Below are 18008 nucleotides of genomic sequence, written 5' to 3'. Positions count from 1 at the left end.
TTTTGTAGCATCTATACAGTGACACTCTTCAGTTTCTTCGCACGTAACTTCTCTGCACTCCCTTTCTGCCGCTTCGGTTTCTCCATGTTACCTCTCCTTTAAAATATGCGCTCAACAGTGAAACTACTAGCAGGGGGCACCACAAGGGTGTGGCCGCTTTCATCCTATATCCTGATTGGTTCAGTCCACTGTCTATATTGAAGATGTGCCAATGCCCCCTCGGTCTCAGAAAAAAAAGGGAAGAAAAAAAAAATCCAACAGCATTGGCCCCTGAGGACTGTTGGCCCACTGGGCAAATGCCCGGTACGCCCATTACCAGTCCAGCCTTGTAGATGTTCAATAGGATTTAGATCAGGGCTTATAGAAGGCCACTTCAGAAGAGTCCGATGTTTTGTTCTGAGCCATTCCTGGGTGTTTTTAGCTGTGTGTTTTGGGTCATTATCCTCCTGGAGGTCCCATGACCTCTGACTGAGACAAGGCTTTCTGACACTGGGCAGCACATTTTGCCCCAGAATGCTTTGATAGTCTTGAGATCTCATTGTACCCTCACAGATTCAAGACACCCTGTGCCAGATGCAGCAAAGTAGCCCAGAACATTACCAAGCCTCCTCCATGCTTCACAGTAGGTACAGTGTTCTTTGTGTGCTTCATTTTTGGGTCTGTAAACATAGAGCTGATGTGATTTGCCAAAAAGCTCCAGTTTTGTCTCATCTGTTCAAAGGACATTCTCCCAGAAGCTTTCTGGCAATATGCATTTAGGCAAATTCCAGTCTCAATATTTTACAATTTGCTTTCAACAGCGGTGTCCTCCTCAGTCGTCATCCATTAAGGCCACTTTGGCTCAAACAGTGACAGATGGTGCGATCTGACACTGATGTGCTTTGACCTTGGAGTTCACTTCTGATCTCTTTGGAAGTTGTTCTGCAGTCCTTGGTTACCATTCGTAAATATTGTTGTATTATTCTCAAGTTGGCTACAGTCCCATGGACCTTAAACTTCTGAATATGTGCAGCTGTAGTCACAGGAACATTAAGCTGCTTGGAGATGGTCTTTTAGCCTTTACCTTGAACATGATTGTCAATAATTGTATTCCTCATCTCCTGACACAGCTCTCTCCTTAGCTTTCTGTGGTCCATGTTAGGTGTGGCACACACATGATGCCAAACAACACAGTGACTACTTTTCAACCTTTAGCTAGGCCAGTGATTCTCAAATCCAGGCCTCGTGGCCCAGTGTCCTGCAGGTTTTAGATGTGTCCCTGATCCAACACACCTGAATCAAATGGCTGAATTACCTCCTCAGTATGCAGTCAAGTTCTCAAGAGTCCTGCTAATGACTTCTACATTTGACTCAGGTGTGTTGGATCAGGGACACATCTAAAACCTGCAGGACACTGGGCCACGAGGCCTGGATTTGAGAATCACTGAGCTAGGCAGACTGGCTGATTACAAGTTAGAAGACACCTGTGATGCTTTAGTTTAACACGTCACTACAGTCACTTATTTTCAGTCTTTACTAGGGATTTTTGTCCAGGCCAGTTTCATTAGTTTGTTTTTTCAATTAATTCTCTTGAACCACAATTCAAAAGCAATGTCTGATTTTTAAGAGTTAATTTTAAGTACGTTTTTATTTATTATTCTTTTGTCACTTTCAGTTACCGTTGTGGGTTTCTATTTCTTTACCTTTATTAGTCCCACAAAAGGGTACCACCAATTTTGCCCACATCTGTGTAGATGTAAATGAATGAATGACTGTAGTCCTCACACAAAATCATAAATAATGAATCATAAATAAAACATACATTTAAAAAATATTTTATTATTAGACTTCGCTCATTTATTATGTAGTAAGCTATGATTTCTTTTACACCTAATTTAAAAAATAATTTATGTTCCTTTTGTTCAATCCTTGCTGGCACAATTTCCTTTCTATTTTCCTCACAGCTTAAAAATATCTCCACACATCACCAAAGCTTAGCCAGTTCTTTCTAGACTCATGTCTAGACTCACGTCAGGAGGTACAAATCATCAGGTTGGTAGTTCGATCCCCAGCTCCTCCAAGCTGCATGTCTTGGTATCCCTGGGCAAGATACTGAACCCCAAGTTGCCTCTGTGTGTGTTTGTGAGCATTAGGTTAAAAAAGTGGGTGAATGAAGCCTTGAGTGCTCAAACTGAATAGAAAAGCATTACATGAGAACAAGTCCATTTATGCAGACATTCTAAGCTTCACAAAGAAAGCATACACGACAGGGGTGTGTGGGAAATACTTAGAGCTGAACAAGTATCTTTTTGTTGGTGGTAACACAAATACAACGCAAACCTTTTTTTTTTTTTTGTGGTGATTTAAGATTTAATTTCTTCAACTTTAACAGTCTGAAAATATGATTATACATTAGCCAACATTCTATTCAAGCAAGGCTGAGACAAATAATGTATGCAATATGGAAACAATGAGGTGACAAAATGCTGAGGGTCACTATGTACAGAGTTTATATATAAAGAAAATCAAATGGCAATGACAGTTACACCATCCTCAATTTCATATCATATGGCATCCGATGAAAGTGAATTAGAATATATCCAAATGATCACACAGTCCCATGTACTTCATGGTGACATCATATGTATACTTGTAAAAATGTGCATCCAACATAAATGAACCAGACCCCAAAATCTTTTACATCATGTCGGATTAACCACTTACAAACACAGCATGACTGTGAGGTTTACTCACTCTTAAATGTCAATGTGGAGACGCATGAACTGGTAAAATTTGAAATCTGCTCCTCAATTCTGCCGAAAATATTCAACGCAGATTCGCCGCGTTTCTACATTTAGCCCAAAACCGGTGACCCTGTGCCCAACAGATGTGTGAATCATTAAGAATACTTGAAAAAGATGCTGAGTATTGAAACCGCCACCATTGCAAAGAATGGTAAATTTGTATCGTTCCTATCTGTGTAAGCAGATCTGCTCATCAAAGATTTATCTTCCAGGTTAGTGGGACAAAGGCCGGAACATGACGCAGGACAGAACGCTGCTTGAAATATTCAGAGCGCAGATGACGACTGCTGTGCGATGCTGCTACGCTGATGTGCATTTAAAGGCCATACTCATATAGAAGAGACCTGGTGGGATTTTACTCGCTTTGTGTGTCTTCTGTTACTCTGACAATATCCAGGAAGCCCTGGGTCAAGTACGCTTAATAATACAACGCAACTTGCTTGATGCGCTTTTTTGCAACACATGCGCACAACATTTAACAGTCATGATGAAAACAGCTTAACGATTAGGTCACGCATTGTAAAATCTAATTTGATTCCTTTTCCAGTGAAATTTAATTGATTTAATTTAGCATTTCTTTTAAATAGGATATTTTATCATTCTTTCAAATCTGCTGAGAAATTACAACAAGCTTAAGTACATGAAGCTGATTAGTTTGAACAGTGATTTTGCTTTTTTTTCTCTTTTCTTTACAAGAACTACTACTCTGGCAGGAAAATGAAGCCTAGAAAGTGCTTCTATGAGACTTATACAAAAATATTATGACTAAGACATGATGGAGATTTAACACTATCTACATACAGAACAGATTAGCTGCTTCATGCTGTAACAATGCTTGTTTATGAATATTTTTTCCATTCATTACATAAAAGTGAGTGAGGCTGGCAAATAGGCTTAAAGTAGACTCTTTCTATCATACGTCTCTTAAATGTTCTACCTTCTAGCGATTTGCAGTAAAGCAGAGAGATGCTACAGATAATTTAGTTCAGGACACATGCATTTATAGGGTCGCAAGAGTCAGTGCATGTCAGAACTGATGTTAATGTTAAAAAACAAAAACAAAAATAAAACAAACAAGAGGTTGTGTCAGTAAGACTTTGAATGACAGGTGGAGGGTCATCCCAAGCTGAGCCTCAGAGCTTGTGCGGACAGCAGCAACCACAGCGTGGCCCTGCGTGTCTGGAGGCCGAAGAGTGACACACAGTTTAGAGGAAGACCAACTCTTCCCTGTGGACCTGTGCACAGTGTGGGATGCAGGATCAGGGAGGGGGAGGCATTGGTATAATGTTGTGGTGGGGAGCACTGCAGGGCAGAGAACAAGGAGACGATCCGGTTCACTATTTGGCTATATCCCCTTTCTTCAGAATCATCTGCCGCTGCCAGGGGGCCAGTTTGGTCTCGTCGTAGCCTAGGTTTCTTAGTCGCTCTAGCTCCGTCTTTTCCTCCATCTCCTTCGTCTTTTTGGCCTGCTCCTCTGCTTTTCTACGCACATCCATAAAGGAAGATTACCAACACGGTAGTTAGAATCACACAGTAAATCTTCAGTTTACTTCTAACATGTGTAAATGTGAGTGTAGTACTCTAATTTCCTCTATTATCACACCACATTCCAAAAGTATGTAAGTAGATACTAAGATCTCATTTCAAAATAAAGGGTGTTCTTCTTTAACAGCCTCCACCCTTTTTTTTTTTCATATAGTTTGGAAACTGCAGTAATTTTGTTCTTTTTCAGCCACAAGCTCAGGACATCGCACTGCTCTGTTGTGAAACTGTAATTCTATCTCTGTGTGTCATCAGGTTTCTAAGTATGCAAGTCAAAGATTTATAAATGTGCACAGTAATCTGCAAATGTGTGAATCTGCAGTCACATAGCTTACGCTAATTGAATGAAATGAAAAAACAAACACATGTTCACCTTTAATGTATGTAACTATGACACAAGATGGAAGGCTTGATCTCAGATTCATAGCATCCAGCAAATTTCTCATTCAGCACATTTTGTGTTACGTATTGTGTGAAGCACAATGGATCTTCTTACCTTTTCTGTTCCCTGTCACATCAGGAGATGGCAAGAAAGAGAAGACAAGGTTTAAATATCAAGATCAGCAACAGAATTTAACGTAATTAGAAAATGATTTTGATGCATTTTTAAGGCAATAAAGGAATTTTACACCTTAAACATCAAGTTGATATTGTTCAGCAATAAAATGTCACAAAGAAGGGTAAAGATTGCACAAATCTTGAGTTTAAGCAGAATTATCCAATCTATATTTTGCTGCCACTGAAGGAAAAAAATGAAATAAACCTTTTAGTGTAGGGATCTAGACTCCCTTACCTCTTCTGGGCTCTGTTTTCTGGGTATAAAACCCTAGCCTTTGACTCAAGAGTTTGGCCAGTAAATAAGTACAACAAATAGATAAGTACAACAGAGGTTTGTAGAAGAACTTCTTGAAATGTAGAATAATATTAGCAAAAAAAGATGGCCTGCCACTGCAAGAATTTAAAGTTCTTTCCAGTGAAAAAACGTGTTCAGCCACATCTCAACTAATTTATTCTATCTGGGAAAAATTGGACAAATGCTTTGGTGGTATCACAGCCAGTCAATGCTGTCAACTCTACCAACTTATTCCAGCCTGATAAGCCTTCATGTCCTGGTGAAGCAGCACTAATGCGCTACCAGAAATTCTGGCTCAAGGGCAGATGAGAGAAAATACACGATAATCAAAAAATATATAAGTAACAACATGTGGTCAGTCTGTCAGGAATATCATGTCGATACTTGCTAAGGTATCATGTTGAAGGGACACCCAAGCACTATCACATACAGCAGTGGTCCCCAACCTTTTTTGAGCCGCGGACCGGTTTAGTGTTAGAAAATATTTCCACGGACCGGCTTTTAAGGTGTGGCGAATAAATACGTCAAAATAAATGATACGACCATAACCAAGTGTGATATTTTCTACGTATAATAATAAAAAACGTGAATCCACTTTGTATTCGTATGCAACTCTATCAGCAGCGTTCTCGTAACATCCCGCCTCAACATGAATAACAGGCTCTCTGCCCACAGCGCTCCCTGGTCAGCTGTTAGAGCCATGGTAAAACATGCCTTCAAAATAAGATACACCGCAAAAACAAATACAGTAGAAATCACCTGAGTCGGATTCAAATGGCCCAGTGCAATGGCTTCTGCTTCATCTATGAATTTGCTTCTGCAAATTTTATAATCTGAAATTTTACTCCTAAGTGCAAGTTTGTAGCTTACACTTGCCACGATTGTCCCTGGTGAAATGAACTGATATAAACACTAAAACAATTTCCAGGCGTTGTTAGTGTGTGTGTAGTTGTGCACGAACGAGCCGATGCATGGAAGTGGGCGGACAGGAGCTGAGGAGGGTTTTAGCGCTAAACTCATCCAGTTTATGCGATCACATTTAACTGGAAATTTATTACAATGGGACCAGATTTTTCATCCGAGGTAGGTGAATATCCGACGGATTTATGTGATGATTTTATTGGAATTAATGTTAGGAAAAATCAGGACCTGCAGATGCCATCCAACTAGAGCGAAAACCCGATTTGTGCGACTTCGACTTAGGTGATTTTTACTGTATAAAGCGCATGAAAAATACAACTCACCATAACACTGAATCAGTGTAAGCCCCCTGAGCTTGTTTCTCTGATACTCATTTTTGCTGGCTTCTGGTTTGACTGGGTTCGGCCGATTTCACATGGAGCGTGGCTGCAGAGCCGCGGTGTCAAGCGCTGGAGAGTCAGTTTGATGGCTGGGTCTGCCTCACTGCTATCCCCAGTGTTGATAAATAAAAATGGTAAATGGACTAGTTCTTACATAGCGCTTTTCTACTCTTGTTGAGCACTCAAAAATTTAAAGAAGCGTTATGTAGGTCAACCAACCGATTTCGTTAGACAGGCCTGAAGCTTCTGGGTTTAATTTTAGCGGTGACGTATCATGTGAGCAGAAACGTCTTGACACGTCAAGAGGAAGTCATGGAGGGAAGTAACGGAGCGAATCCGCCCATTTTTCAAAATAAAATATAGTTTAGGCGCAGATAAGTAAAACGGAAATAATTTAAGTTATTTATTCTTTATGTGCGGCCCGGTACCAAATGTCCCACGGCCCGGGGGTTGGGGACCTCTGACATACAGGCACTAACATATCACTACAGTCCTCATGTCTCATATATATATAAAACTATGGTACAGGACAAATAAAATCACAAGTGTAGAGTAACACTGTCTACTCACCTCTCTTCATCCATTTTCTTCTTCATCATGTCTCTCCTCCAGGCTGGCATTGACGACAGGCGAGCCTCCTCCTCCTCAGCCTGTAAGGGGACAGAGGGGTCCGGGGAGAGACAGAGATAGGGGCCCAGAAGAGTCAGCAATGAAGATGCACTTTAAAAGTATCCTCTGCTGTGAGGACACTTGAATTCTCACAGAGAAATCTTGAGTGCAATTGTAGTTATAATTCAAAGCAAAATGTACTAGCATAGATTTGGTGAATGCAAGGACTTAAAAGCTGACCGAGGTTCTTCAGCCAGTTAAGTAACTAACTCTGCTGCGGACTTCCCATCATCTTGCGTGTAACCTTATTAACCTCAGTCTTTTACTTTTAGCACACCGTAATGAACAGATGGTTATCAAAATGCTCAGTGCCCTGTGAGATCACAGGTTCTGTCGTCATCATCCTATTAATCGAGGAGCCACGCTCCTGTGTTTTTATAGGGGAACATTCAAGTACTGCATGAGGCTTTTCACACTATATATATATATATATATATATATATATATATATATATATATATATATATATATATATAAAACATAATTTATGAAATATACTATTAAGCACATGTTGTGTTAAGCTATTTTTTGTTTCAGATGCTCGGTTATAATTCCTGTGGTTATAATAACAGATGTGTTTAGATCTTTGCAAATCACTTTTTAGTCGATTACAGTCAATCAAACTTGATGCTGAGGTTTTTACGTTTGTAGCACCACGTAAATCATAACTAAAGCAAGCATCTACAATAAGCACATCTGTGAAGAAATGTTTATTGATCTGTGCAGATTCTCATGTGTCAGTTTGATATAAATGGCCTTTATGTAAGACTTAAGAGCCTAAACAATGGTAATGGAATATAGTTACAAAACTAATGTATGAATTTATGAAAGCAAACAGAACTCATTACATATATGATTCTGGTGTTTGTTTAAAAATGAAACCAAGCCTTTGAAAAGGGCAGGACAGGATGGTCTCTGTGTGCACGCATGGTAACTGGATCCTTTTTTTTCTCTTTCAGGCTGTAACTGGAGGTGGAGCAGGAGAGAACGAGAGCAGCCATCTTGGACTTCTCATCTTTGCCCAACAAGACACATTACCCTCCTGCCTTCATTTTACTGAAGGATTTCACTTGCTCTAGCCAGCACAAATACAGGTAAGATTATCTAAGCAATGAATATTTAATGATTCCCCTGGGAATTTCTGCTCCAGAAAAAAAAACCCAAAAAAACACTTTCCCACTCCAAAAAAAGTAGCTAATAGATCTGCTCAAATTGTAATAAAATATAATAGAAAGGGTATTATATTAAAAATGGAATAAGGCTATTCACTGTTTAATTAAAAAATGGGTTACCAGGAAACTCTCAGTAATATTATTGCTGTCCAGTGCTTATTTGACTCACATTAGATAACACACATAAATACCCATCAAAGCTTCTGTAACCCTCATTGGAGCTGCACTGCTTTTAAAATTAAATTTGATCAATTCATCTAGCAGTTAAGTAGAGTAACACCTAAGCTAACCAGTTTTATTAAAAAAAAATCAGCTGCTAAACTTGAATTTCGAAGCACTCTAGCGGAACCTTTAAAATTGAAGTTCTCACGATTGACCAGTGTCAAACTTGATGGGAAGCTTTTGGGTTTGAGGGTTATATATTTGTTGTGTCAGTGGGCATCTGCGAGAATCGCAAAAGTCACAGCTTTTGACCTGCTACTGTGCTGGTTTATTGTTTTGGATTATAACGGTTTTAAACATTGGATTCAACTCAGTAAGAAGTTTTTATTCGTCTGGAAATTCTTGGAGGCTGTCCTGGAAATTAGAAACTAGCTAAGCCACCCTGCCACTGTTCTGATATTAGAAGTTCTCATGCTCCTAGTTGGTAGCAATCTGTGTTGCTTTTTTTTTTTTGGTTGTGAAAAAGCTTACAGGCAATTATAGGCTAGTTGTACTGAAATTGGAAGTGTGAATACTGAGGGTATATCTTCAAGATGAGGTTCCCGTCTAGACTTTGCTGTGCCAGCAAATGCCTACTTTAATAATCAGTAATAGTTTTTGCTAATTTTTATTGAAGCTAACACTTTCTAATGAAACACATCAACACATAAAATGTGGTTCAATTAAGACACATTCTGTTGAAACTCTAAGTACAATATCAGTGGAATAAATTTGACCTTTTTTGTTATTTCTCCTCATTGCCTGCCTTTGGTGCTGACTTCATTTATGCAGTTGACGCTGTAAATACCCTTTGTGCAGTGTGCAAGCTTGGCAGATTATATCACCGCCTATTATAGTTTTGCACAGCAGTTATGGCACTGCTGCTAGTTACATCACTCTTCTCTAACTCAGCCAGAAATATCGTGGATAGACAAAAATTTCTATACCACGTTAAGTTTACCAGCTGATCGCCTTCTCTTGAGCTGTGAGTTGATAAAGATTCACTGTAACCTCCTTATGGCTCCTGTAAGCCACAGATAGCACGACAGCGGGGGGTGTTAAGAGGGTTACTCCAAGGTAATCTTGGTGCAATGGAACAGACACTGTGAGAATAGTGCAGTTCTTCGCATTGACAAGCACTACAGTGGAGGATTACACATTCAAGAGCTCTGTATCTGACAGTTGCTCTTTGATAGGTAAATCGGTGTGGTTATATAAGTTCTCAAAATGATGGAAACAGTGTCTTGGAAAATCTACTATTTTTGCCTTTTTGCTGCTAACAGCTGCTTAAATTCTCTAATCAAAAACAAAAATGCTGATTTTATTTATTTATAACATAAATGTAGAAAACAACAAACGGAAGAATATGAATTCAAATATAGAAACTTCAAATGTTTGAAATACATTGAAATTACAGAGTAACAAAACAATGGAATAAACACCAATTTTAATGTGATATTTCATCGAAGTCAAAGCTTTGACTGGTGAACTCGGTACAGAAATAGGCAACTTACCATATTTCATAAGTTCTGTAATTTATACTTAAAAAGGCACACCTTAAAAGTAGCAAAATAATCAGTTTGGACTTAAACAAAGCCATTTGTGAACACTGAAACCAAGTTTCTTTGAGTTCAAGCTAAAATGAACCACTGAAACAGTAACAGGATTTTCCCCCTCACTGGTTATCAAGAATGTGGGTAGCACGCAGGCCAAATGCTGCTCAGCTTTAGTAACTCGCTGTTTTTGTGTCAGTTCAGTGAAACCAGTGTTTAACTGTCATATAACAGACAGGAGAAGCGGGAACAATAAAGACAGAAAAAGGACACGTTTGATTATGTGCGTACAAAAAGAGATGAAGCAGAAATGTAACATATGAATCTTATCTATACACATAAGTCTGCCAGTTAAAGGTGAGCCAGTGGGTGAGAGGCGAGTTCTTATGGAACTTGCATGTGCCCGTGCCACACAATCATCTACTGTCTGAAAGTGGTTTAAGATTAAACTACTCCAACACAAATGCAATCTAAAATATTCAATGTAAACCAACTATGCAAAGTTTTACTAATCATCCCTATTACAAAGATGATCCAAACAAACAAACAAGAATGATTTTTATGGCAAATCTTTTTCTTTAAAAACTTGTTTTTCTGAAAGCAGTGTTTTTGTGGCAATCAATCATACTTCTTCCAAAATTCTCTTGTTTCCACACAAAGTATGCATCTTTTGTCATGAAATGCATACTTTCCTCCTGTTTAAACACATAGAAATGGTAATGTCAGCACAGCAATGTGGATGCTCTTTGCTGCAGTTAAGCCCATTATGTGACATGGCCTAACCATTAACAAAGCAGATTAGTTTCTGTAGTCAGCATGTTCCACTGTGCATGTTAGTTTTCCAGAACTGATCTTAAGAGCGAACTTTCAGTACACCCTTAGCCCACATAGTTGTTAGATATCAAAAAGCTCAGCTTCCTTTTCTTTCCAAAAAGCAAAGCTTCGGTCAATGTATCTGATGATTTCCTCATTGCTGAACTCTTTGAGCTCATAGATGACTTTAATTGAATCTTCACTGGGTTCATCTCTGGGTGGAGGTTTATCAACACGAGGTTCTTCTTTGATTTTAACAGTAGCAGGCTGGGCATCGTTCACTGGATATCCTGTTGTGCCTGGAAGTGCCTCAACTTTAGCTTCTGGCTCAATATGTTGCACACTTTCAGTTGTCAAGTTCTGTGTGTGGTCTGGCCCTGAACTTTTCCCGTTAGCAACTGCAGGCTCATTTAAATGTACATTCCCCTGAACATTGTTCTCCACTGAGTCCTTGTGGGGTGTGTGCTCCACACACTGACCATCTTGAGCTACAGCAGGTGATGAATCTTCAGAAACACCTGACTGTGAGACTGGCTGGGAGGGTTGTGATGATTGTGGATTTGGAAGTGGTGGTTCAGGATGGTTAGAGGGTGGTGGAGGTGGAGGATGGGAAGGTGGGGCAGGAAGTGTTTCCTGCACTGGCATTATGGACATGTCAGGAGACATGGAACGTAGCGAGGCTGTCAGCATACCCCCTCCCTCACCCAAGTCTCCAAAATATTTGACTTTTATGTCCTCAAAACCATCTGCCCAATCTCGCTTCTCTCTCTCAATTTCCTCCATGACCTCCTTGTGAAACTGTCTTATGATCTCCCATTTATGGCTCCCAAGACGGTCAAACATCTCATAACACAAGAGGTGTCGGAATTTCCGCTCACTACGAGACATGTTCATTTCCAACAGCTGGAAATATCCAAGCATGAAAAGGTCAAGGGTCAGGCTTTCGTAACTCACAGGTGACCCGTTGATGTGTGGCAGGAAATGCTGTGGCCAGTAGATGATCTGAGCACGACTCAGCCGGCGGATCTGGCGTGTGGGCACTTGACTCATGATTGCCCTCCAGTGTCCAATCAGATTTCCTACTACCTGTTTCGATTTCATAAATAGGAGGAGTTTATCGTCTTCACTGTGCATCTCTCCACCGATTTGTGCGCTAAATTGGCTGTAGTCCTCCCAGTCCACTTCTAAATGATTTCGCCTTCTGCCAGTATATCTACTCTGATAAGATTCAGAGACAGTATACTTCCGCCAGTGTTCAAGGAACAGGAAGACAATTCTCTCTTTCCTCATTTCAATGCATTCCTGGACATAGCTTAGATCTGTCTGTACCTCTAAGCTTCTTGTTAGTTGGTCGCTATTTAAAACAGAGTCTGCAGAAAGAGCCTGGCTGAACTGTTCAATATTAGTTGGAGCCATTGCCTCAGAGGACACGTATGTCTGAGGTGCATACGATGCGGTGATAACAGGTTCTTCAACAAGTGGTAAGACTGATTCCTCCGCTGAAGGTACATCACCATTGGTATTGGACTCCAGCATTGAAGCAGAGGAGCAAGGAACACCATCCTCATGCACCGTCTCTGGATGATAACTGGATTCACTTACCACAGGGAGTGACCTCTTGCGTTTGTAGACCCTATTTGCTTGGTTATCTGCAGACTGCGACTGATTTTGAACTTCGTAATTAGCCTTTAGGTTCTTCACTGAAACGCCACACTGCTTTATTTCATTTTCCACATCCTCTCTTGTTGAGAAGGATTGAGAGCGTCCAATAAATCCAGTACCAGCTGATCCTGCTGACTGAGAATTACCCATGCTCACATTTCTTGCCTCTTCTTTAGAATATTCAGGACATATAAGATCCAAGATGTCGATCTCTTTGCCTCCCAGGGTAGCAAGAAGAATTGCCATGCTCTTGAGCAAAGTAGAAATCTTGCTGCACCAGGCTGGAAGATCTTCAGCTTGGCCATGCACCTGCTTTGGATTGACTGAGAAGTGCCCCTGACTGAGAGCAGCAGAAACTGGTAGAAGCTGGTGAAGCTCTTGCTCCAGTTCACTCAGTTCCTTCTCGACTTCAGATACCTTATGCATAACCTGCAGGTTCTCAATTTGCTTCTCAATTCGGTTCAGGTCTGCCTCAGTCATCAGTTCCCCAAATGGGCCCAGAATGGCATTGTGGGTGTGGGAGTAGTGCCATTCTTGAGGCTGGTAGTGCCCGGTTGATGTAAACTAAATCAGAGGTCAAAGGAGACCAACAGGACAAGAAAAAAAAAAAAGGAAAGAGGGGGAGGGACTCCTTCAGCTTGAATTTCCTGGTGTGAACACACACTTCAGTGCAAATCCATCCTAACACACAGGATTTACATGGATTTAGTGGTGCAATGGCACTGCCTAATTACAAGCACAAAGCTTTCTAATTTTGAGTCAAAGAACAGAGTTGAGTTAATCAGCAAATTAAATTACTAAATAAATATTTGCATGTGTTGCAAGTGTTGTAACATGTTAATATTTGTATTTTAGGTACTTGACACTGCAGACGATTCACATCATTAGCTTAATGCCTTTTTAAAGGCTCTCTATGTGTTTTCATGAGCCAGTGTTTAGTGTCGCCTGTTATTTCAAAAAGTATCTACACAACATTTTGACTACAGGGACACTGAAACTGCAAACCAGTGGAGTTGCTCTGCTTGCACCCTGCCAGCTCCTCCTCAGAAAAAAAACAACCCCAAAACAGATTGTTACAATGATCAGATGGAGATGACTTTTTTTTTTAATCCTCAACGCACACACGTTTATAGTAGCATTATTATGCAGTTTGTGTTACTGTTCTTATTAACAATGGTTGACTTGTAGTGTGAATGGGTCCGGCATCACACCACTGAATCAGCATGTAAGAACTTGGAATAGCAAAACTCTACCATCAGACACCAGCCCACACTGTGAGTCCATCAGTCAAGTGTGTTAAATGCTGGGATGGTTTTTATAGCCAAGTATTCAATTCAATGCACTCCAAAAGGTCTGTTATTAACTAAGAGTACAAATATGAAAAAGAAACACACAAAGAAAGAAGTGAATAAATGATTTAAATATGTGAGCACATGGAGACTGCCATTTCATGCAACTGAAAAAAAAAAAGTTCATGTGTTACCTTTAAATGAGGCATCGCAACCAGTTTGATGGTTTTTGGCTACAATGCATATAAACAAACTGACTGCATGTCAGCAGTGTCTTCGGGCTCAATCATTTAGGAGTATAAACTTACAATCCTTCGACTGCAATAAATTATTAATCAGTCAAATTTAATCAAGCATGTTACATACTGCTAGGGCCCTTCTTATATTACACAGGATAAGCAAGTGTTCAGATTGTTCCAGGACAAATTACTAATCAATATCTTGTCTAAATACTCATTGTAATACCACACAGTGCTGTGACTGTGAATGAAGAGAAAGTGGGAGCTGTCATTGTCAGTGTCTGCTGACCGTAGTCCTTGTGAAGAATGTGACCACACTGAATGTTCAACCTTAAACTAGCAGCTTGACAGAAAAGCCAGCACAGAGAGCAAAAAGTAATCTCATGCAAAAATGGCACTAAATTAAACATGCATTCACACAACATCAGTCTTCAAAACATAAACAGTATAAAACATGGATGTATATTCCGGGAAGGTGTCCTAGAGTGTCTTAAACCATCCTATCTAGAGGCCACCAGATGGTGATAGTTATGGCTGCAAAAAGACTTCTGGTCCTACAGAAGTCTACGGGAAACTGGCTTTCTAACCTGACCTCTGTAAACACTCTCCTGCTGAGTTTTCGGGCCCAGGATGTTTTGAACAAAAAAAATTCAGCTTATTTTGCAAGTCTTGCTCATATGACGTTTCAAAATGGTAGATGATCTGTGGTAAAGACTTGTTAATCAATGAGAGTGCAGTTTCACAGTTAGACCCACACTTCCTTGTCACATCAGTTTTTTTTGCAATCAAGATGGCAATGGAGAAAATGCTCATCCTGAGGTTTCAAAACAGGACTTCAGAAACCATTGGGTGACATCACGGTAGCTGTGGCCATATTTTATACTGTCTGTGGTTCAAATTTCCACACTCAAATCCAAGCGCCAGCTATCCCCTTTGCTTTGCTTATTATTCAAAAGTCACATATAACTTTTACTGTACATTTTAAAATTTATAGGACCACAAATGGGATAGCTAACAAAACTTAGCCATCATGCCTACCTTACGCTTGTGCTCTTCTTCCTCTTGCATCTTGACCTGAAGCTTGCGCACCATCACCTGCCTTTTCCATTCAGGGATGGCTTTCCCCTGTTCATCATGAGTGGGCACTAGAGCCTCAGCATCTGTGAGGCTTGTCTTCCGCCCTGAATCTTCTTTTGCGGGGCCTCCACCACTGTTTCCGTTGATCACAGAGTTGGAGGACAGTTGCTCGTAGCTTCCAGAGGTCGAAATGGTCCTGGCAGATCCGGAGCCAGTGGGGCTGGGGCTGGGGCTCGGAGTGGTGGGTGGTGAGGTCACTGGTGCACTTGGTGGTGGAGGGGATGCCGGTTTGGCTGGTGGGCTAGATGACCGACTCTCAGGAGATGTGGTGTTTTCCTGCAGGTAAATAAAGACACAGATGGAAAGAAAACAAGAGGACACACAAACATGTTAACGCACATGGCAAGAAGGTATTACTGCTATCCTAGTGAAGATTTAAAATCAAGTGAGTTTTTATCTTTTATGATTTATATGTAGCTTGGACTTATATGTAGTTGATTTAGAATAGACAAAGTGACATCAAATTCCCTGGTTATGGTAAAAACTGGGTTAATTCTAGAATTATCCGTCCTTTAACAGTCACTGTCTGTAGTTGACGAAGCTGGGTGACCTACATTGTTGCCTGTGGGCCCGCTGTTGGAAAACACAGTGGTGTAGCCTTTACTGTGAGGTGTGGGCTTGAGGCTCTTCCCTGCCTTGATCTCTGCCAGCAGCTCCGAGTTGTCGCCCGTGGGGGACATCATGTTGAAAGATTTTGTGCCTGTGGACAAAAGGATGGAGGAGACAAGTGAAACCGGGTAGATAGACAGAACAGAGAGAGCTGGATACAGACAGAGCGAGAGAGATACACTGATGAGGAGAAGAGGGGTTGTGTGGCATTTCACTGTTAAATATTTTATCCAATCAGCGAGGTAACAATGCTGACCTGGAGCATGTCGGACAATGATGGGAGGTCATAATGGTATTCTAAACCCTCACTCGTGGACGAGCTAGATAAGTTTCTTTTTAGATTGTTTACTCTGGTTGGCATCTGCCTTTATGCCTGTTGGGGTCGAATGTTTGCCGGGGACATAAATCTCATTGGGCAATTATTACGTAAATCAGCCAACAGCTGGAGTGAGCCAGGATTAAATGAGGAGGAGCAATTAAATACACTTTCACTACAGAAGAATAGAGGGACACAGTCGCTTTCAGTGTCACCTAACCATATATATATAAACTACAGGCTTCAACTACAACCTCTATTTTAATGCTACTGAAAATTAACTTCTTTTTTCTTTTTCAAGAAAAGATAAAATTCGCATTAAGTGTCAATCAGGCAGTATCTAAATATGTAAAATTTAGCAATCTTTGCTTGCTGATTTACTCATCAATTATCCAAATATATCAGCTTTTTAAAGGGATTACACTAACACATGAATAACCAAATAGTACTGTATTCAAGCACCACTGTGGCAGTTGTTCTATTTTTTTAAGGTGTAAATGAAAAATGCTCAAATGAGTACACTGTAGTGTACAACTAACAGTTAAGCATATTTATTTCCCAGCATTTAAATCGACTATTTTTTAGTTTAAATGCACAAAGAGCCACCTCACCTGTTTTAGTGTCTGTTATTTTCCTGGAAAATGATTATCCTTAGTCCTTCATTGTTTGCTCATCCTCTATGTGGTGAATGGAAAAAAAAAAGTCCTCCTCTAAAAGTGCTCCCTGTTGAGGAAACCACAATGCTCCAGCTGGACACAAAGACTTGCTAGCGTGTCACCCCTCCTCACTCTCCCTGCTCTCCCTGTCTCTGTGTCTCTCTTGTGGGGAGGAGAGAACAGCTTTCCATTAAAGACCTATCATCACAGTTGGGGGAAATCTAAAGGAATCACCAGTAACTGGAAGTGACAGCCAGCCACTGGCAAGCCAGCGAGGAATTAACACACACACACACACACACACACACACACACACACACACACACACACACACACACACACACACACACACACACACACACACACACACACACACACAGTCAGCCCTTTCAATCCTCGGCTTCTCGGTCCACACGGCCAGCCCATGATTCAGTTCAACAAACCTGATAAACAGTTTAAATATACATACATGCAGCTGCAGCTCACATTTTCTGGATTACACAGAGAGAGACAGAGAGGCTGGTGTGTGACACCACTAAGCCTACAGTGTGAATTTGAACAGATTGAAACTGTAGCCTGTGTAAAGCTTGTGGACAAAAAAGAAAGGGCTAAACAGACCTCTCACACACTTACAGCAACATGTGACAGCTATTTAAATGAATTTTCAACAGTTCGATGCATCACATGGCAGTTAAAAATCCAATGAAAATATCCTCAATTAAAAGGTAACTAGATCAGTCGCAAATAAGCATGATTTTTTTTTTAACTTTAACTTTAATGATCAAGTTTAAAAAAAAACAGGATTGAAGTTGGTGTGCTTACAACTTTCAGATGTGTGTCTTTGAGTCAAAGATCGCAAAGCTTCTATAGCACAACTGTATTTGGCCTGGGGGCTTGAGTGTAAAAGAGGGTGGAGGTGTGAGAGGTAGAGGGCATTTGCTCGTAGCTCCCACAGTGGACAAACAGTGTGACGTGTTTGTACGTGTGTTGCTGCATCTGTTACGGTCAGCTGTGTCCTATAATATAAAAAAAGCAGGATTCTTTCCACCCTTAGGAACAGAAAACAACAGGGAGCTTCCAGTCATCTACAGTGCTGCACAAACCTCTTATATCAACCACCTGGTCTGTTGCTCCGAGATGTATGGAAGGCTTTTCATTTCATGGCCTGTGCAGTACAATATACAAAGTAAACTCCTCTTTTGTTTGGTGATTA

General features: G+C 40.5%; 1 protein-coding gene across 4 annotated transcripts in view; it reads right to left on the bottom strand.

The window, feature by feature from the left end:
• Positions 1–1881: 1881 nt before the first annotated feature.
• Positions 1882–18008, bottom strand: part of espn (espin) — a 40223-nt gene continuing 24096 nt past the window's right edge. Inside the window, exons 10-14 of one of the 4 annotated variants that reach the window (XM_030733013.1) lie at positions 15769–15914; positions 15116–15490; positions 7050–7129; positions 4822–4833; positions 1882–4265 (exon numbers count right to left, since the gene is read on the bottom strand). In XM_030733013.1, coding sequence (XP_030588873.1) covers positions 4121–4265; positions 4822–4833; positions 7050–7129; positions 15116–15490; positions 15769–15914 — 758 coding nt within the window. In that variant the 3' untranslated portion in view covers positions 1882–4120. Of the gene's footprint in view, positions 4266–4821; positions 4843–7049; positions 7130–15115; positions 15491–15768; positions 15915–18008 lie in introns of all 4 variants that reach the window. The other 3 variants (XM_030733012.1, XM_030733010.1, XM_030733011.1) reach the window with 3 other exon arrangements.

Source organism: Archocentrus centrarchus, chromosome 7 (genome assembly GCF_007364275.1).
Source record: "Archocentrus centrarchus isolate MPI-CPG fArcCen1 chromosome 7, fArcCen1, whole genome shotgun sequence".
Classification (NCBI taxonomy): Eukaryota; Metazoa; Chordata; class Actinopteri; order Cichliformes; family Cichlidae; genus Archocentrus; species Archocentrus centrarchus.
This window is presented reverse-complemented; position numbering and strand designations above follow the sequence as displayed.